Below are 19,729 nucleotides of genomic sequence, written 5' to 3' on the forward strand. Positions count from 1 at the left end.
TGATAATGTTGTCCCGTGTTTGCTAGAGGTGTAAATAGGCACACGTTATGACGACAATATCAACTTTATAAGGTGATGATATGTCTGTGTTGTAAAATCAATGAATACAGGTTTAAATCAGGAAATATCTGATCAAAGAATCCGTAACCAACACTAAGAATCTGACCAACTTTCAATTATCACATTTCACATCATGAGGTGCAATACACAGCCTTAAAAGAACAACACAGAGAAGCATAGACATGCATGCAAATAAAAAAGTTTTTACAGTGAAATCCTTGATTGATAATTTTACTTCCAAACTCTTGCAACACGATGATTTACGAAACTCTTTTCAAGTCTCAGTTGGACAGACTATTAAATCTAAAATCAAAGTTGAGCTTTTTTAGTTCCTGAACAGTTGACAGTCCAGAGGCAGAAGGTTCTTCCTGATGAAAGCTTTTGGCATAGATACACTCACGCAAAGCTTTTCAGCAAGCAAAAATGCTGCGTTTTCTTGCCAAGATGGCAGCGTTCACTTCTATCAGATAGGCAGGACCTACAGGGAGAGACATGATGGCCAGGAATGTTTTTATTGCTTTTCTGAACTTGAACCGTCCCAGAGTTTTAGGCATAGTAGATGAATAATGGAATTCTTAGAGATACAGTATGTTCAGATGTGGGCTGTTGGATTTATTATATATCTACTCTAACTAAAATTATCACTGCCAACCTAATTTGGGACAAGAAAATGTTTATGTGTCTAGTCTGCTGCTACTGTGAAGCTGCAGGCAGCCTGCAGAGAGCGAGGGATCTGTATGGAGAAAGAGATAGAGGAGGAGTTTGGATGGACAGAGGTGAAGTATTGCAGAGTGAATTTGGCATCGTAGAGGGAATCTGTTGTACATTATCTGTTGTAACACAAGTGTCTCGTTGAATTCCTCCTCCTGTTTTATCTTCACCACTTCTTTACCTTATACGCCGGTTTTGTAGAGCCCAAGTCATACCGGATTTTTGTAAGGCCAATACCGAGATTGTTATTTTTGATGAACAATTGCGGTCAGCGCTAACCTCGGGGACAACATTGTGTTTTATGTGACTGCTTCACAATAAAAGCCATCCTGTGTTTTGCTAGTTAAACGTTTTTAATGTGGAGCAACAGAAGTAGGAAACGTTACAGTTTGGGTTAAGAGAATGAACAGTGAACAGTGAGGCTGATATGGATGCAATTCATTTTCAAAACAAGCTTATACGCTGAATCACTTCATGTGAATCCCTCGTGTGTAGGTAGGTAACACTAACAATGAAAACTACTAAATAGTGAGATAGTTACTGAATATGAAAACATCGGATGGCTATTACTGAAAAAATAATGTTATCAAAAGCAGGCTTTGATTTCATGATCATCTTAAGGATTACAACTATAAGGGGAATTTTAAAAATTGACAAAAATAGATTTTTTTTATTTTATTTTTTTTATGAGTCCTTAAAAGATAGATCCTTTAAATTAGTTTTTTGAACAATTATGACCGAAACGTACCGAGCGGGACATTTTACAGTTGAAAAATGGACTTGTCAGCGCTCTCTGGTGGACAAAGTATGCAATCACATCTTTGCCATTTCCGTACGGCACTTTCTGGCTGTATTATTGGCTATGTCTACATATCGGTCAGGCTCTATTTTTTTTGTCCTCTTCTAGAGCACTCTGCCGGGTTTTTTTTCTCCATCTTATCATCGCTTACTTCTCTCTCTTCACTCTCTGTCTTGGCTCTGCACCCGTAATTCCACGTGCTCTTTCACCCAGTCTTTACCTCGATTTGTTTTGCTTCTTATCAGATTTTGTCTGACACACACACACACACACACACACACACACACACACACACACACACTCTGGCTCTCTTCTTTCTCTCTATCCCCTCTGTTGGCCTCCACTGGCGAAATGCCACGTGTTCAGATAAGTGATCCATGCTCTGGTACGCACAAAGTTACAGCCCCCCCCCTACCCCCCAAAACGTCTTCAGCTCAATACACTCCTTATCGCATCTTTGATCTGCACAGGGGTGTTATGACAGTTTATTTTTTTCCCGTGGCGCGAGTGAGAAAAGTGCGCTGTTGGTCTATTCCTGGCTTTGTTTCGATAGGAGCGCTGAACTTGCCGTTCCACTCCCCCAGCAGATTTATGATAGCGCACAAATGTGGGAAGTTTAGCTGGCCAGCTGTGCAGTCGTGTAAAAAGAAGTTAATTTTCATGCATGTGTGCGTTTGTGTGTCTATGACTTTACGTGCGTGTGCATGTGTGTGTGTGTGTGTGTGTGTGTGTGTGTGTGTGTGTGTGTGTGTGTGAGATTGTGTTTACTCATTGTCGGCCTCACTTTCTCCAGGTTAAAAGTTTTGCATTTCTGGGGTTTTATTATTATTGTAAACATGATACTGTATATGTAATATGATATATTGATTTACTGTATTATGCAAGTTCGCTCATTAAAAAGATTATCAAAGTATTATCAAGCAAGCCTTGCTGCTTCACTCTTTCACTATATTATGATACCTTGATTGCATTATCATCAATAAACAAGAATGAGAGGATTGGCAGGTTTCCCCTCAGCACCAGAGATATTTTTTACGGCCGTATTTCCCATAAACTTTTCTGTATGTTGCAATAGAGGATGTTACTCTTTCCTGTTCCCCTTGTTAGCTCCACTGCAAAATATTTTGATTCCCTGAAGAGAATGGTACAATAAAATCAATTGTAAGTGGAAAATTGAAAAACATTCAGATTTTTAAAAGGAGTTGATTTTCTCCTAGATTACTTCCAGTAATTGAGAGAAATTGTGCACCAAGAAGAAATGTTTGGGGTTTGCGTTAAAAATTGTTTTATCATCTTTTTTATTATTATTTTGAGTCTGTTCTTTTCCCCAATTTTCTTAATATTCAAAGTAAACAGATAATTACCCAGATTTGAAGTAAAAAACAAATTGAGAACATGGAGAACAAAAAGCATGTTTAATCTCTCTGTAATGGCCTGATTTACTGTAATTACACTATTGCCTTCATTGAAGTAAAAAATGCTAAACATGCAGCACATTTAAAACATTACATAACATGTACAACAATGAGTCTACCTGCTTGGAATACTTAAACACGTGCACCTAAGAAACATCCACAACTAGTAGGGTAGGAGTAGTAGTAGTAGTAGTAGTAGTAGTAGTAGTAGTAGAATATCATCATCAAGTATATCATTGTACATAGATATCCAAAAAATGCCCCAGCAATGTCTCATAAACATACAGAACAGAGTCTCTGGACTAATGTTCTCTCTAAGGTTTTTTATGTTGTCAAGGGTCACTTTTGTTCATAAGTGGTCTTCACCAGCCCGAGCCTGTCATGAATGCCCAAAAGATGTTTAATAGCAGTATTGAAATATCTAAATTTGCGTATTTGCATTTGTGCGTTCCTATGTGAGTAAAACAGTGTTTCATAGATAATCTTCTGTTTTCAGTCTGCGAGGGAAAACATCAAAACAAAGACAAGTTACATGTGGAACTGACTAAACGGAAAACTCAGACTGTGGCGTCTCTCTCTCCCCCTGCAGTGTTGAATGGTCCTCACATGTCTGTGAAGAAGGAGCGGGAAGCAGAGTTGCTTGTCAACCGGCGGGAGCAGCGCAGCGGAGAGGTCATCTGTATCGACGACTAGACTACACACACACACACACACACACACACACACACACACACACACACACACACACACACACACACACAGAAACAGAAACAGAACCCCATTTGCTGCAAAGATATCTTCTCTCCAGAAAGTTTTGGTGGTAACACTGTTCAGAACATTGAACCACAGATCCAGTATTAAAACTAATTGACTAACTTATTAGGCTGCACTTATTGATCTGCTTGTGATTGTAGTTGCTTCATTCACACACACACACACACACACACACACACACACACACACACACACACACACACACACACACACACACACACACCTACAGTATACAGTCCATATTGTCTCTTGTGACCTTTTCTTGTCTGCCTCAAACCATTATACTCCTCATAAGCGGGCCTCTGCACACAGGCCTCCTACTCCTCCTCTTGGGATGCTTCTAACCTCATCTACATACACACTTACAGTTATTACACACACAACACTTACACACACAACTCTCAACCCACCTCAATCCTAAAAACCTTTAGATCTCTCAATAGACCATGTAACCTTCCCCTTCCTCCTCCCCTCGACAGGAAGCTGCATGTGAAACTAAAATCATTTCTACCGCCGCACTCCATCCCCTTAAGCATGCTCTAATCACAATAATGCTGTCTCGTGGAAGGGGGGGGGGAGGGATGGTGTCAAGCTGTGCCTACAGTTTTAATACTGTTTCTAATTCTCCCAAAAGAGGCTGAACCTCTGATTTCTCAGTCCAAGCAGCTCCAAGCACAGCTCCAGGTATTCTTTTTTTCTTCTTTTTTTTTCTTCAATAGTACATGTTCAGATAAAAACACGTGCAGCAAGGTATAATATGATAATTATATTCAGGACCACATTAAGTATTTGCCGCCATCCCATTTCGCTCCCCTGGTTCTAGTGTATGTAAAGAGCTTTGAGGTATTTTGGGGGTTTGCGACGACGTTATTTTTCAGAAACCTATGAATGTTTCTAACCTTTTCATAAGCAAGTAAGTGTTATTAAAACCCATAAATCACTCTAAACACTCCACTTGACACCCCCTCCCTTTATCAATCTTTTTTTTTTTCAAGTTTCTATTTCTTTATACAAAATCCTGTCATATACTTTACCCTCGCGGTTATGAGTATTGTCATCAATGTTGCCGTTGTTCTCGCTGTTGTTATTCGAGAAAAAGCTTCTACCAAATGAGAATTTTTTTTGTAACGAGAAATATGAAAAAACGATACAGTATGTGTGACACACAAACGCACCTCTTTGCCATGTTTGTCCTATATTACAAGAGAACGCAAACGAAGAAGTTGAGCTAACTTCAGAGGTAGATATATTACAAGAAAACTTGTTTTTCTTGCTTACATTTTTAGATTTGGGGCTTGCAAATGACATGAACATACATAGAAAATATGCCATATGTAACCCTAAATGCTTCTATGAGCAGAAAGAAAATACTATGTAACCCCAGTAAAAATACACGGTTATTATCTGGAAAATTGAAGGCTGGAAATACATTTTATATACTGCAATCATTGAAAAACGCCTTAATAAACATAGCTGAACAAATGTAAAGTCATCAAACTGAATTAAGAACCTGATGTCAACCTGTAAATCCTAGTTAGTCTGCTTTAAATTGAAACTAAAAAAAGATAGCTACTGTTAGGAGTTAATTTATCTTGTAAATCCCGGACATTTTACACTGATCTTCCCAGGTAATAGTCCATTTTACAAATTATTGTTTCATACTAAAGTTTTTGCAACCCCTGAAATTAAATGTTAAAAGCGCACTTAGTTCTTTTTCTTTGTCCTCCCTCCAGAGTTTTGTGTTCATTTCTGGGTATCTTGTGTCACTGTGTATGTAGTGGTGCTGATCAAATGATGAGTGGCAGTGAAACATGTCAATGATGATGCATCTCCTTTTTTGTTTTTTCTCTTTTTTTGTTTGTAATAAAATTAATTAAATGATAAAAAGCACTGTGTGGATTTTTTGTTATGGTGTTTATATTTTACACACACATTGTCAGTTTGGTTTTTGCCAGTAGTGCTAGCTAGTAGTATGGCTCAAGGGATGTCGGTTGGTCTATCATTTTGGCCCAGACTGAAATATCTCAGCAACTATTGGATGGATTGACATGAAATTTGCTACAGATATTGAAGTTAGGATGAATGAGAATAACTTTGGTGATTCAATGACTTTTAATCTTGCGCCACCATCAGGTCAAATTTCACCAAATACCTGCAACACTAATGAAAATCCCATCCTGAACTTTGTGTTTAGCGCTAATTAGCAAATGTTAGCATGCTAACATGCTAAACTCAGTCAGAAAATAGTAAACATTAAACCTGCTACCTGTAAACATCAGCATGTTATCATTGTCATTGTGAGAATGTTAGCATGCGGACCTTAGCATGTAGCTAGCTCACAGCAAACATTTTATTGAAACATAATTGGCTTTATTATGGTTAGATTACACACAAAGACATTTATCTTCACATGTTATGGTTTAGATTGTCATTATTGTATTTCAGTATAGATTAAAAAAAGAAGGTTGCATTTAGTTACTTAATCACTGATTTAATGCACCACCTGGCCAGCACGCAAAGGGACCCAAATGAAACACACCCATGCGAGCAGGTGCATGCTGGGTCTAAAGGCTAAAACACTAGGTAAATGCTAATGTGCATGCTGGGTCTAAAGGCTAAAACACTAGGTAAATGCTAATGTGCATGCTGGGTCTAAAGGCTAAAACACTAGGTAAATGCTAATGTGCATGCTGGGTCTAAAGGCTAAATGCTAGCTAAATGCTAATGTGCTCTCGGTGGATCCTCCAGCGGTGACTTCAACATTTTCTGAGGAACTTTTATCTTCGTTGAAGTGCATGAGGCCTTTGTGCTGCTTTTGCAGTGGGACAGAGAGGCTAGGTGGACTGGTTATATTCCTGGAGCAGATTAAGGAGGACTTCGCGGTGCACCACACTCACAGAATGGCGTAACTTCAGACGTGAGTTACAACAACACATTAATACATTGTAAGATAGCTAGCTAACTCATTCTATTTCTATGGCTCCCTGTACAGAGGAGGACGTCAACCAATGCGTTACCTAGCAACATAGTAGTGTAGCGGTGTGTAGGCTTTCTTTTTTGCTTTAGCTATGTGTTGGTGGGCTGTAGCTGCTATGGAGTTGTCTTTACACATCTGTATTGGTTGTTGAGATGGCCCGATACCATTTTTTGCTTCCCGATACCGATTCTGATACCTGAACTTGCATATCGGCCAATACAGTACCGATACAATACCAGTGTGTCATATATTTTATTATGTTTTAACAACTGTATGCTACTATCCCTGTAAGGATGTGATATTATTTCTATCTTTGTTGTCAGTCTGGCTCAGGTTAAACTATTTGTGAAACATGAACAATGAATGCCACAGAACTTTCTTTTATTATGCAGTTTGACAGTCAGTTATAACCGGAAGAACATAAATAAACTACTTTTACGTAGATTTTTTTTTTTTTAGGGCTTTATTAGGCTACATTAGTATTGGATGGTGCATAAACTCCAGTACTTCCGATGCCGATACCAGCGTGTTAGGCAGTATCGGGCCAAGCGCTCTTTTTGGTCATTTTGGTGTAATTGTCAGCATTTTGTCCTCTTTTCTGGTTAGCTAGCTGCTTCTTCAGCTAGTTCTTGTAAGGCTAGACTAAGAAAGATCCAGAATCAGAAAAACTGGCTTAAAGTACGTTTTTACACATACAAGAATTTGTTTTGGTGTTGTAGATTGCATGTCACACATTCTCTAAAATAAGTTAAACAAACAGGTTAAACAGAACAAACAATATAAGTATAAATATATGTGTGTGTATGTAATATATATATATATATATACATATATACACACACACTACCACCACACAGAATGTATTAAAAATAAGAGTAAGAATTTAAGAAAAGAGCAGATTAAGTACAGATGTTTGTTTACTTATAATATAATCAGTTGTATGTAGGTTGCAATCGTCAAGCTAAGTTTAATCAAGAGTAGGGCTACATTTGAACTGACCTACTACTTTGTACATTTTACACAAGTAAGTAACTTTTACTTGAGTAAAATGTCTTTAACAGTACTTTTGCTTGAGTAAAATATTCTTGTAGCCTACTCTTTCCACCCTTGAATAGTCGCACAGTAGCTAGCGCAAGTAACAAAATAGTCATCCTAAACTACTATTTCAGACCAAGTAAGACTGTACAGGTCTACTGGTGCAGCAAAACCCCAGTGTATTGAACAAGGTTGCATTTTAATGCTTATGAATGTAACTTTTCATTTGTAAGAGTATGGTTGTTATTTCTTTCTTTCAACAGGTACATAGTTTTACTTTAAAATAGCTTAAAATACCATTGTCATCTCGTAATTTGCAAATACCACCTGATATAAATTGATGGCCTTTTTACTGCTCAATTTTACGCCCTTACTTTTCATGGCAGCTTAGTGGACATTTAACTTATGCAAAGGCACACTGAGAGGCATAAACAACATTTAAGGCGCCACTTTGTTCCACAAATTATAAATTAAAATATGCTCTGTCCCTTTTCCTGCATATATTACAACTTAATACGGAAGGTTTAACAGGTCTTAAACTAACTGATTCAGATCCTGAGTGTAAATAAAAGCCTGTAGATCAAAAATAGGCTGAAAATGTAAAATTGGTGAATCTCAAAAAACAGTTTGAAGCATGGCTTTGCAGAAAAAAGTCTGTTCTATCTAGCTTTGGTTGCGAAATGAAAGTAAATAAAACTTAACCTCTTACTGATGACAGTTGTCATCAGAGACTAAAAATTGCAGTCAATCTGCGCTGATGTCCGTGGATGCTGCGTGAAAGCAGGAAGATGTCAATGTGGGTGGCTGTGAGAGCAATGCAGTGATGCAATGTCTCCTCTTCACAGGCCTCTATCACACATTCTTAATTCTCCCACACACCACAACCTTGAAGAGCAGATGGTTAGTGATTCATGATGACTACAGGTGAAGAGTCACCCTCCTCTGTTATTCAGAACAGACTTAATGCCACACAGTTCACTATTTACTGTTATCTCAGCTTTATGATGATAAGTGATGATAAGTGTCTGGAGATTAGGTGAACTCCCATTAAGTGCACAATGACAGGCTCATTATAGATAATTTATTGACTGTTCCCTGTGAAGGCTCTTATGTAACTGTACATTTATTTTGCACTTATGTTTCAGGCATGATGTTTTTATGTGGAAAAACTTAGTTTCACTGCAGAATCTATTTAAATGTCAAAATGTAGGACATTTTAACTGATATTGTTGAAAATGTAATTAAACTCATTCACGAAACTCACCCAAATTATGAAATATTCACTCTTCAGATGCTATCAGTTGGTACTTTTAGTAATATATGAAGTATAACATTAACATTATTTATATATTATTGCAACAAATGGACATTAAACTTGCAGACTTAACAGGTTCAGGGACACTCTCATACCTTCTTAGGATGGGAGTCCAAACCCCCCAAGGGGCCCCAAAATAAATATGAGGGATCACAAGATGAATAAGTGGATAAGATAGAAAAATGGCTTCTCTCTGTTTTGCTTCTCCCTTGGCAAACGCTGTATACTTTCAGCTCAGAGCCTCTAAAAATCCTTCAAATGCAACAATCTGAGAGGGAAAAAGCAATCCTTGTTTGAACTGTTCACAGTGCTTTGCGGTATGTGGTGTACATTTTTAACTGATGGCATATTCTATATTATAAAAACTTTTCTTTAATATTAACTGATTTTTTGGCCACTTGGGGGCAGCGAAACACTAACATATTATCACCTTAAAGTTGTTATGATTAGTGTGTAAGCAAACAGATGCCATTTACACATTCTGTTATGGAGCAACATAAGCATTCATTTGGATTTATTTTCGTGTCCTTTTAGCTTCGTTTTGGTCTCTACCAACTCCTGAGAGAAATATCTGGCTCTTTAGCTGTTAGGTGCTCCACTATATTCACCAGCTAGTTGCTATTGTTGCCGGTCTACTGTCTGTGCTGGTAAGGTAGCGTACAGTGGGTTTATCACAGCTGGAAACGATGCTGATGAGAGCGGTGGTAGTGAACAAAAACAGTAACGTTGCGGGCTGTAAAACCAAGACAGTTTAACAGCTTAAAGATGCTAAAACGCTCGATTGAGCTGAGGGGAACTGCAGTGATAATTATCTGTGGGTTTGTGTCATTACAAGCAGAGCAACCCCTTTCACATTACACATAATAATGTGTCAAATAATAATGATCAAATAATAATTTGACCATTTATTAATACAAAATATTGATTTGCTTCAAATCAGCTTTGTATCTATTGTATATCCCATTCATTTTATTCCATTTCATAACATTACATAACTAACTACTACATTTTCTGCTCACCTTCGTTTTTGGAGACAACAAGCTGTTTTTCTCAGCTTTTTCATGAAATGTGAAGACATTTTAAGGGACTTTTCCCACACAAAAAAAGAAGTTCATTGATGAGTGAGTTCAGAAGAAATAAAAAAAATTAAAAAAAACACCCAGGCATTGCACAAATCATCATCATTTTACAGAGAACTTCTTCACAAGACTTTTCCGAGGTGGTAATAAACTTTGACATTTAGAAAAAAAGGAATAGGGGCAGGGGTGTGTGTGTGTGTGTGTGTGTGTGTGTGTGTGTGTGTGTGTGTGTGTGTGTGTGTGTGTGTGTGTGTGTGTGTGTGTGTGTGTGTGTGTGTGGCGGGGCATGTTTTTCCTCAAAGACCTTCAGCTATGTGGTTCAGGTTCAGATTCAGGAAGTGAAAATTTAGATGGCTGCTGTGTGTGCAGAGGACACTCTGGGGATTCAGTGTGTGTCTGTGCGGTCTGATCAGTGCTGACAAGGAAATATGAGGTGCACAGGGGGGTGGGGGGTGAGTGAGACACAAAAGGGAAGAGGAAAACGATGAGGAAATAAAACAGGATATATAAGGTCTACACAAAATCTGACATTTTTCCATTTGAAAACATGAATGTTTTGCTCGAATTAAAACCATTACGTTCGCTGCAGTAAAGTGCTGAGGAGAAACCAATGTGGTCCGTCCACAAAAACTACTTATAAACAAGAGTGGGAGTGCTGAACCCACTGCTAGAAATACACAGTGTTTGTATTGTAGCAGGGAATATAACAGAAAGCAGCAGTATATGAGAGAATGGAAGGAGTTTCATTTCTAAAAAGAGAATTCAAAAAAGTAAAGTGACTAACAACGTGACTGAGAAACCTTTCAGAACAAAAATCAGACGACGTGATGAATATTGGATTTAATTTGGATTTTATGCTGTCAGTCTTCCTAAATCATGGTCTGGGTGAATACACGATTCTGATTGGCTGCATGTGTCCATAAAAAAGACAGCTACTAAAGGAGTTCGGGTGAAACTGACTGTTTACCGTTCTAAATGAATGCGCTACATTAAAAGAAGAAAATGTCTGTTATTACCAACGCTGCGTGGTGTTTCAGTGCCTCGTCCTCGTAACACCACAGGATGACGCTAACACACAAGCTGCAAGAAGTAAATTGCACCATCCCTTCTGAACTGACTTTGTTTCACAGCGAATAACGTTATCTCACATCCCGTTTGCTGTTCATGTTGCTACATCATGCTGCGGCTAGTCTCGCTCCACAGCGCTGCGGAGGAGGGTCTGGCTAGGCCACACAGCATTCCGGGATGGGAGAAAAACATGCTCTGGTTTATTGGCATTTCTTTTGTGCTTGGGCGGTGCTAGGCACTTGGAAAAGTGTAAAACAAATAAAAATATAAATTAATGGTTAAAAAAAAAACGTTATTTGTCAAGTGACCATGGTATAAGTGGGTTAATGCCCTTCAAGGTTTCCATTGTCAGGTATTAATGAACTACGGCGGAGGCAACAGCGTCACCCATTAATACCTGACAATGGACACCTCGTCAGGCATTAACCCTTACGTATAACCCAGACCCATGGGTGCAGGTTGGATTTTTCATGGTATTTTAGAGCTGTGCGTTGGTCAGGTTTTTCCATTTCTGACTATGAGAAACAACTCAATTTGAGTTATTAAAGGGCAAAATAAATGCCCTTTAATTAAAATGTTATTCATCCAATACTCTGTTCTATGGCCAAATACCTGGAAAACTAATAACATTCCCATCAGCGTCAGTTGTACTTTGTGTTCAATGCCAATTAGCTAAACTAAGGTAACATGGGCTAAACATCAGCATGTTAACGTCATTGTGAGCATGTAGACTGTCCTCAACATGCTCACAAGACTGTAAATCTGTGTATCATCAATACATCAGACTGCTGCTCATTGAACAACATCTTGTATTGCTATAGGCACTAGTCTTAATACTATACTAATATTAAGACTTTTCCTGACAGAAAATCCCAAACAATCAATTCAAAATCGGTGTAATATTTAATATCAACTTTTACTTACACTATAGCTTTGGACGTACAGTATGAGGACTAACACTTGCAGTCAATTAACAATTATCTGATGATTTATACAGCTTGGAAGTGATGGTTTTTGGGCCATCAAACAGATAACAGAAAAGACAGACCCAGCTATATTTAAACCTGTATGTACTTTCCAAAAGTCAAGCCAATACTGTACACAAATACCTTACAATCAAATTTAACCTTATAAAAGAGCACAAATTCACATCCACATAAAAAATGTAAAAAGTAAAATGTGTGATGTGTATATACAAAGTATTTAAAGAAGACTTGCGTAATTTGACACTCAGACACACATTGCATTGTAAAGATCATAAAATCAGTATACCCAAGAATTGGTTTATACATCAGATTTCACACACAGACGCTGCATTGTATAAAAAAATCATTGACAACTCGTGTCGGCTGTTTATAGTGTCGAGATCTGACGCTTTCAGACGTGCTCTCAGATTCTTAAGGCACCGGTGATATAAAAGTGGAAGGTGCATGCACAGCTTTACTGTCAGTCTTATAAAGAGAGTGTAAGCACAATTTATTACATGATACGAAGGCTAAGATGAACATCCAAGTATTTTTCTTTTTATATGAAGCCCATTATCTACAGAACAGCTTCCATAACATCTGTTCTCCTGGTGGGACACATTCATTTCGTCCACTTCGGTTCTTGATTTTAATCCAAAAGTCTGTGTTTTGCGTTCCAAAACAGCACCGCTGCCCAGAGCAAAAAAAAAAAAATCCACAACAACTTCCACAAATGTCTGATTTGTCTGTCAAATAGCCATCTTTAGGAAGAGGCTGTGGCATGATGTGATGCCCAGACTGCTCATGACTGTTTTACCATGTAGAAAAAAAAAACCTCATCCATACAAAGAAAAGTTGTTGTTCTTAGATGAGTTTGTGTAAAAAAAAAAAAAAATTCCACACTTCAGTTCACTTTAAAGATGCTGAAGATGTGAGGCGAGGCTGAAGGATTGCCCAGAGTATGGAGTCTGAAGGACGAGCCTGTGATGGCCTGCAGCTCCGTGCCTTTGTCCAGTCGCAAGAGGCCGGACACCTGGCAGGGCTTCAGGAAGTGGAACGGGTGCGGCCCGGCGGAAGGGGTCGTCCCGTAACCCTCCATGCACTGCAGCTTCTGAGGCCTCTGGCCGCTGGTCACCACATCCAGCTTCACATACTGAGACTGCTGCTCGTTGAACAACACCTGAGGAGACAGAAGAGATGATTATCTCATCAAGAGATGTTAGCAGAGACACTAAGAGAACTTGTTTCTCAACTATTCAAATGAAAACTAACCAGGACTACATCAGGATTTCCAAGGTCCCGCTATTGTAATTCATTCTTTCTTTCTTTCTTTCTGACTAGATTTTCTCCAGACCTCTTGTCAACTTGACAAGACCAAGGTCTGGCTACATGAGATTACCCAAATCCTGATATCCACCTCTCCATGAAAACATGATACGTACCAGTACAGTGTGACTGATGTTTGTACAAAGTAAAGACTGTTTTTTATGAAGCCGCATTAGGTAAGAAATCTTAGAAGTGGTGCTGCGTCCCAAGACTCTGCTGATTCACTGCAAATATGAAATCAATCTAAGGTTTCTTCACCACTTCACCTCAGAAAAGTAAGGAAACCAATTTTAAGAGCAAACCCAATTTAATCATTTTGAATTCTTTTTAATCAAATATAAACTGCATGTTACTTTTAAAAGACACTTCAAAGACAATTGCTTGAATTGTCCAGCACCAAAGTTTTGGTTCTGATAACAAAACCTTCCTTCAATCACATTGAGGAATACAATTGGACAAAATGGTCTCATCTCAACCATATGAGGACTTTGACTACATACAATTCAGCCTTTAATTAGCAAAGCTGTTGATTTCAATTAGGAAATGAATCTGACCACGCCAACATTCAGTACCTGACAGTTTTTGATACTGTGTGCCATGTGTGGGGAACGTGAGGATGAGACGAGAGTGATGCTGGTGTAGTTTGTTAATAAACTCCAACTCCCAGCACAAACTCACCTGGCAGAACAGGAAATAGACGCCCGCTTTCTCCACAGTGAAGGTGCCTTGTTCCTTGTTGTACCTCACCGCTTTGCTCATATTCAACGTCCTCTCTTCCCAACCCTTTATCACACCACCCTCTCCCACTGACACACACACACACACACACACACACACACACACACACACACACACACACACACACACACACACACACACACACACACACACACTAAGGTTAACTATCTCGTAGACAAAGATTTCACAGATTATCTTCCATCCTTCATTTTTATGACTCTTACCTTGGTGAGAGGAGACTTTGGTTACTGGTGGAAAGTGAAAGACACATTGAGAGAGAAAAGGGAAAGTCAATTAAGATTTTATGAGTGCAATCGTATAGGGGTATATGATTTGAAACCACTTCAGCAGATGCTACACGAGACGACTATAAGGGATCTGCCAAGCCACTTACTCTCAAAATGAGACGCCGCTTTCTTTCCATTTCCATTCCTCCCTTGCCGCGCCCCCCCTTTCAGAAGGCAAGGAGAGACAGAATATGAATGGCAGAGAAATCACATCTGTGGTTGTTTAATAAAACAATCATTCCCATCTGTATCTGTCTAATAACATGGTGTGTTAATTTGAAGCCATTAAGATTTAACCTGGCTCTTTTTAACGTGGTTAGCAGATGGGCAAAGGATTTCCTGTCATCTGCTTAAATATATTTCCTCAAACTGTTATTTTCAGTCAAAAGCGTGTGCGTCTTCTCTTTTTGCCTGTGGGGGCTAATCTTAGTGCCAGCTGGTCGCAGTCATCTAGAAAATACAGAGAAATTAGAGAGATGGAGTGAAGGAGGATGGAGAGCTATGTGTGTAGGGGAGGTTGGACAAAGACAAGATAGACAGGGGAAAAGTAAAAGCATTAAATGTAGCCTCAGAGACAAAGCTAAGAACACTGAATGAGAGAAATGAGGTGCCGGAAAAAAGAGAGTCAAAAAGGTCTTTGGCTGCTCTGTGACCCAAAAGAAGTTGATTTAAGAACAGAGTGAAGCAACAGCTACGGCCCCTGCTCGGATAAATACAATAAATAAAACACAACACTAAAAGGCCAGAGCTGCAGAATGCCTGCTCTTGTTACTCACTAAAGGTTTATTTTAGCTTTGCAATCTGGCCTACGGGGAGTGATTTCAGACACAGATAGATACAACTTGAATACTGTATGTATGAACTGAGAAATGCATACTTCATGTTTTGAGACTGGGCAGCCAAACACCGGGGCCCCCGCCAATATACAGGAAGATTAAGTCCCTGCTAAAATAACTCACAGGTGGGTGACCCTGTAGATTTAGGATTTGCTATGGCCGAGCGTAAAGCCCTCAGGCTGGCCAGAGTTTCCTGACTTAAGCTGTCAGTCATCAGTAGAGAACATACCAGCAGTGTCCTGCTGAAACGCTGCACCGCGGTGGTCAACTTTCCACAAACTGGAAAAAGCTGCTTTTTTTTATTCCCATCAATAGCCATGAATTTCTGAAACACTGTTTAATGTGTTTTGGAAGACAAAGTTTGATATCAGTTACTAAAGAAAAAAGCTAATATCAGCAGGATATCAATATAGATATTTTGGCGAGACATGCAGCTCTCTAAATGAATCCTTTTGTTAAATTTGGACATTCATCCCTCGACTAAATTCGAGTATAAAAGTGTCTGAGGGTTCGCTCTCGGACAAAATGTGAACAATCAAGCTATCTCGTGATGGTGACGTAAGCAGGGGCTATAAATACTGCAATGATAGGTCATCAAATATCACCGCTTTCACAACAAATCTTTGTCAGTCGTGTGCTTGGGGGGGAGGGGGGGGGAAAGAAAAAATCTATTTCATTGCCCAAAAGCGTGCAACAAGGCCTCGCTCCCGCGCCAGCTGGTTTTCTGGGCTTCGAGGCCGTTCTGGTCAGACCTGTAATTTCTGAAACATTCATCCAGCTGCCTTCTTTTTCCTGTGTCAACTTTTAGCAGCGGGTTGTGCCTGCGGCCCGCTAGGCCTGACCAAAGTGGCATGTGGGCCAAGACTGGCCAGCGTTTGTTTATGTTCTTCCCGAAAACAAAAAAAAACAAAAACTGAGCATGGTTGGTAAGTATTGTGTCTGTGGTGATTTGGGACGGCTAAAAAGCACAAAACTTCTATATGCTGGTGGTGCGGAAGTTAAGAATTTTAAGCTGTGGAAGACTTTTGATTTTAAATACCATCTCTCTTCACGCGCTGCCCCACTAGCAGCTCTCTCTTCTCCAGAATGAGCTGAACAATGGCCTTCCTCTGTGTATTGACCTGTTGAAAGAGAGAGAAAAAACGCACTATTAACAAATGTCCAATAAGTTTATTATGACTTTTTTCTGGCACAGATCCTATGCAGCCTCAAACGGCCTCTTCCAGCCAGCCAGCCACATAAACAGGCTTGTCTTTTCCAGTATCCTGCCCCGGCTGCCATGCTCGCTTTAGAATAGGTCTACCACTTCCTCAGAGACTGGTTGCGACACCTAATGCATGTTTTTAGTGCTTTGGATTCCTCACATCTTTACTCCCCTTTTTGAGAAAGGAATGAATTTTGTCAAGCCAGCAAAGTTTTAAACCTTTGGCTTGGGGCCCACTGAATGACCCAAGGAGGCCTATATGAAGTAAGAGGAATAGTGGTTCAGATAGTATGTTTAAATTTACTGCTACTGTGGAAATAGAGGCAGCGAGTTGCTCTTCGCTCTCCAGACGTTCACTCACTGGCTCTCATCAGGAGTTGGCCAACGGTCAAATGGACAGAATGGGGCCCCTTGGGAAAGGCTCCAGCATCAACACTCCACGTGTCCCATTTTAGTGTGTGTGTGTGTGTGTGTGTGTGTGTGTGTGTGTGTGTGTGTGTGTGAGCATGATACACAGCCAACCTGTCCTCCTGATTTCAAATCCAGTGCAACCTGGTTTTGTAAATACTGTGGACTTGAAACCAGAAGAATTTCCATCAGCTCCTTTTGGCTGCTTTTACAGAAATAATTTGCCTTGTGATGCAACCTCGTGCTAGAGCCTAACATTTCCAAACTGCACTTTGCATGAGATTGCACATAATTTAGGACTGGTTTCTGCTCATTTAACTACATAGTTAATCCTGACCCGTGCACAAGAAGTGGCTGTGCATGTTGCAAATGCCTTACACTTGCCACATTTTACCATCCAGCCTGTTTCACAGCCTCAAGCCTCTGTGCAGTCAGTTGAGTATAAAGCGCTCACATGCCAAATAGTTGAGGCTTTCCAGTAAATTGAGATAAAACTGGAGCACAACTGGCACCAGAGTAATTAAACATGGCGGGGGGAGCTGAGGGGGGTTGGACACAAAAATAAGCAGTAACTCCACACAACCTGACTGCACTTATTGGTAAGCCATTAAAGTGCCAAGCAGAGAAATGGTGTAATAGAATAGAGTAGTCTACGTGCAAGGGGAAGGGGGGGGGTAAAGTGTGGAATTGCATTTTTCCATAGCCTATAACCCCCCGCGAAGATTCCCGTAACCGCAGCCACAAAACAAAAGTTACATAACTAACACTTGAAGGTCTGTAATAGTTGCAGCAAGTAAATATGATTGTTGGTACAAATATGCGTGCCATTCATGTTTGCAGGCTTGACTGGGTTTGAAGTATGATACAAAAGTATGTACAACAATACAAAAGTATGATACCTGCTCCATTCGGTCCTGCAGAATCTTAAAGGACTGAGACAAGTCCCGCGTCTGTCGCCAAGTCCACGCCGTAAAAAGCGCGCTGCATGCGGCCAGAGACAGAGCCACCAGGGCCAGAGACGCCCAGAAGACCCGCAGCTTGCGCACTCGCCTCCTCTGCAGAATCCGATGCATGTTGGTGCAGACTGCACTGCTACTCACCGCCGCAGACCATCCGAAATCCACTTCAACTTCATTCCAGCAGAGCAAGTCCCTCCAAATGCGTTTCTGTCCAAATGTCCATTTTGATAAGAAAGACGCGCGAGTAGACAACCTACTGCTTTTTAAACGGGAAGATCTTTCTGTTTAATTATCGGTTTATCTGACAGATGAGGGGTTTTAACGCGACAAATCATCCGATCTTTCTTCCCCACACATCAAAGCCACCATCCTCCGCGTGCCTCCAAATACAAGAAAACTGCAACTTGCGCACATCAACTGTTGCATCGTTCTCCTTGTGATTCGTTGACTCAGCTCTCTTGTCTTCCCTTTAAACAGCGCGCTGGGGGGTCACTCTATTAGACAGACAGACAGACAGAGCACACATGGGCGTGCATTCACACACAGACAGACTTTGAGGTGAACTTTCCGCGCGCCCTCGGTGAGCTCTGATGTTGTGATACCGGCGTGCATCCGCCGTAAAAACCAACGAGGTGAGCGCCGCGGCTTCCTCTGCCTCTCGAGTCACTTTCATCAACTTGCATGCCTTGAAAATATGTGCCAGTCACGCGTGTAACAGTTCCGTTTGTAACCACACGGTGGCTGTAGTGTTTAGGTAATGACTGGTGGGGATGATGCACTCGCTGTTCATCCAGTGTACCATCAACAAGCGAGTCAACGACTGATATTGATCCCAATAGCCAATTTCTTAATCTAAAATATAAAAGAAAATCATAGTAATAGTACCCTTTACTTTCACCTATGCATTGCACAAATACCATTTGTCATTTCTTCCTCCTTTTGTTGTAGTGCACATATGTTGTTTTACTGTATTTTATTATTTATTTTATTTTACAGTGTATGTATAGATAGGATGTGCACTGAGCATATTTGAGACTAAAGTTCTATCCTAAATTGTATTTTTAACATTGTAATGGGATTAATGGGAAATGTTGTGTTAGTAGGCCCCCTATAGGTCAAATGCTGTTGCATACTGCCTTTAGTTTCACCTTAGATAAGCATTCTTTTTAAGCTCATCATTATTTGTCCAAATGTGAATCGTATTAAAATTACATTTAGATAAGTTTATGACAAAAATCTAGAAGCCCAACACTGTTATTTAACTGCGGTGTGAGAGGTTTTATTCCTTTGTGTCAACTGGACAGAGCAGTCAAACAAGTAAACAGTAAAACAGTCTTGGTTTTCAAAAATGGGGGGGCAGCAGGAAGCCTAAATACTTTTCTCATGCAGGTTCTAGCAGTGTTTTCCCTAGCTTTTTGGAAGACTTGGGTGCACGTATTTGGCGGGGGTTTAGGCGTCCTTCCTCAAGAAAATGTAACGTGTTTCAATTTTATTTTATTTTTTTTAATGCAATTTTATTTTTTTACATCATTTAGCAAAGCATATCTGTGTTTAAAACGTTGGAAAAGCTAGAGCAGATAATAAATAAATAAATAACACTCAAAAAGCTTAAAAACAAAACTTTGCTAAAGAAGTCCAACTACAGTCATTCGATTTGAGAAAACTTTTAGTTTCATTCATTCAGCTTAGGTGCTCCACAAAATGGCTAAGGTGCTGCTCCTAAACCTTATAACGGCAGGGAAAACTATGGGTTCTAGGCTAAATGTAACACTG

At 39.8% G+C, this 19,729-nt stretch overlaps 2 protein-coding genes across 2 annotated transcripts in view; one reads left to right on the top strand and one right to left on the bottom strand.

Moving 5' to 3' along the window:
* chd3 (chromodomain helicase DNA binding protein 3) overlaps positions 1-5,649 on the top strand; it is a 46,709-nt gene extending 41,060 nt beyond the window's left edge. The window contains exon 40 of the mRNA XM_078276237.1: positions 3,575-5,649. Coding sequence (XP_078132363.1) covers positions 3,575-3,678 — 104 coding nt within the window. The 3' untranslated portion in view covers positions 3,679-5,649. The remainder of the gene's footprint in view (positions 1-3,574) is intronic.
* Positions 5,650-12,117: 6,468 nt separating this feature from the next.
* Positions 12,118-18,644, bottom strand: tnfsf12 (TNF superfamily member 12). The gene is made up of 6 exons (XM_078275941.1): positions 17,897-18,644; positions 16,425-16,506; positions 14,657-14,713; positions 14,487-14,510; positions 14,203-14,330; positions 12,118-13,378 (listed from the first exon to the last, which is right to left on the bottom strand). Exons 1-6 carry the CDS (start codon positions 18,068-18,070, stop codon positions 13,103-13,105), a joined length of 741 nt encoding a protein of 246 aa, XP_078132067.1. The 5' UTR covers positions 18,071-18,644; the 3' UTR covers positions 12,118-13,102.
* Positions 18,645-19,729: the final 1,085 nt, after the last annotated feature.

The sequence above is a fragment of the Sander vitreus genome, chromosome 19 (genome assembly GCF_031162955.1).
Source record: "Sander vitreus isolate 19-12246 chromosome 19, sanVit1, whole genome shotgun sequence".
Lineage (NCBI taxonomy): Eukaryota > Metazoa > Chordata > Actinopteri > Perciformes > Percidae > Sander > Sander vitreus.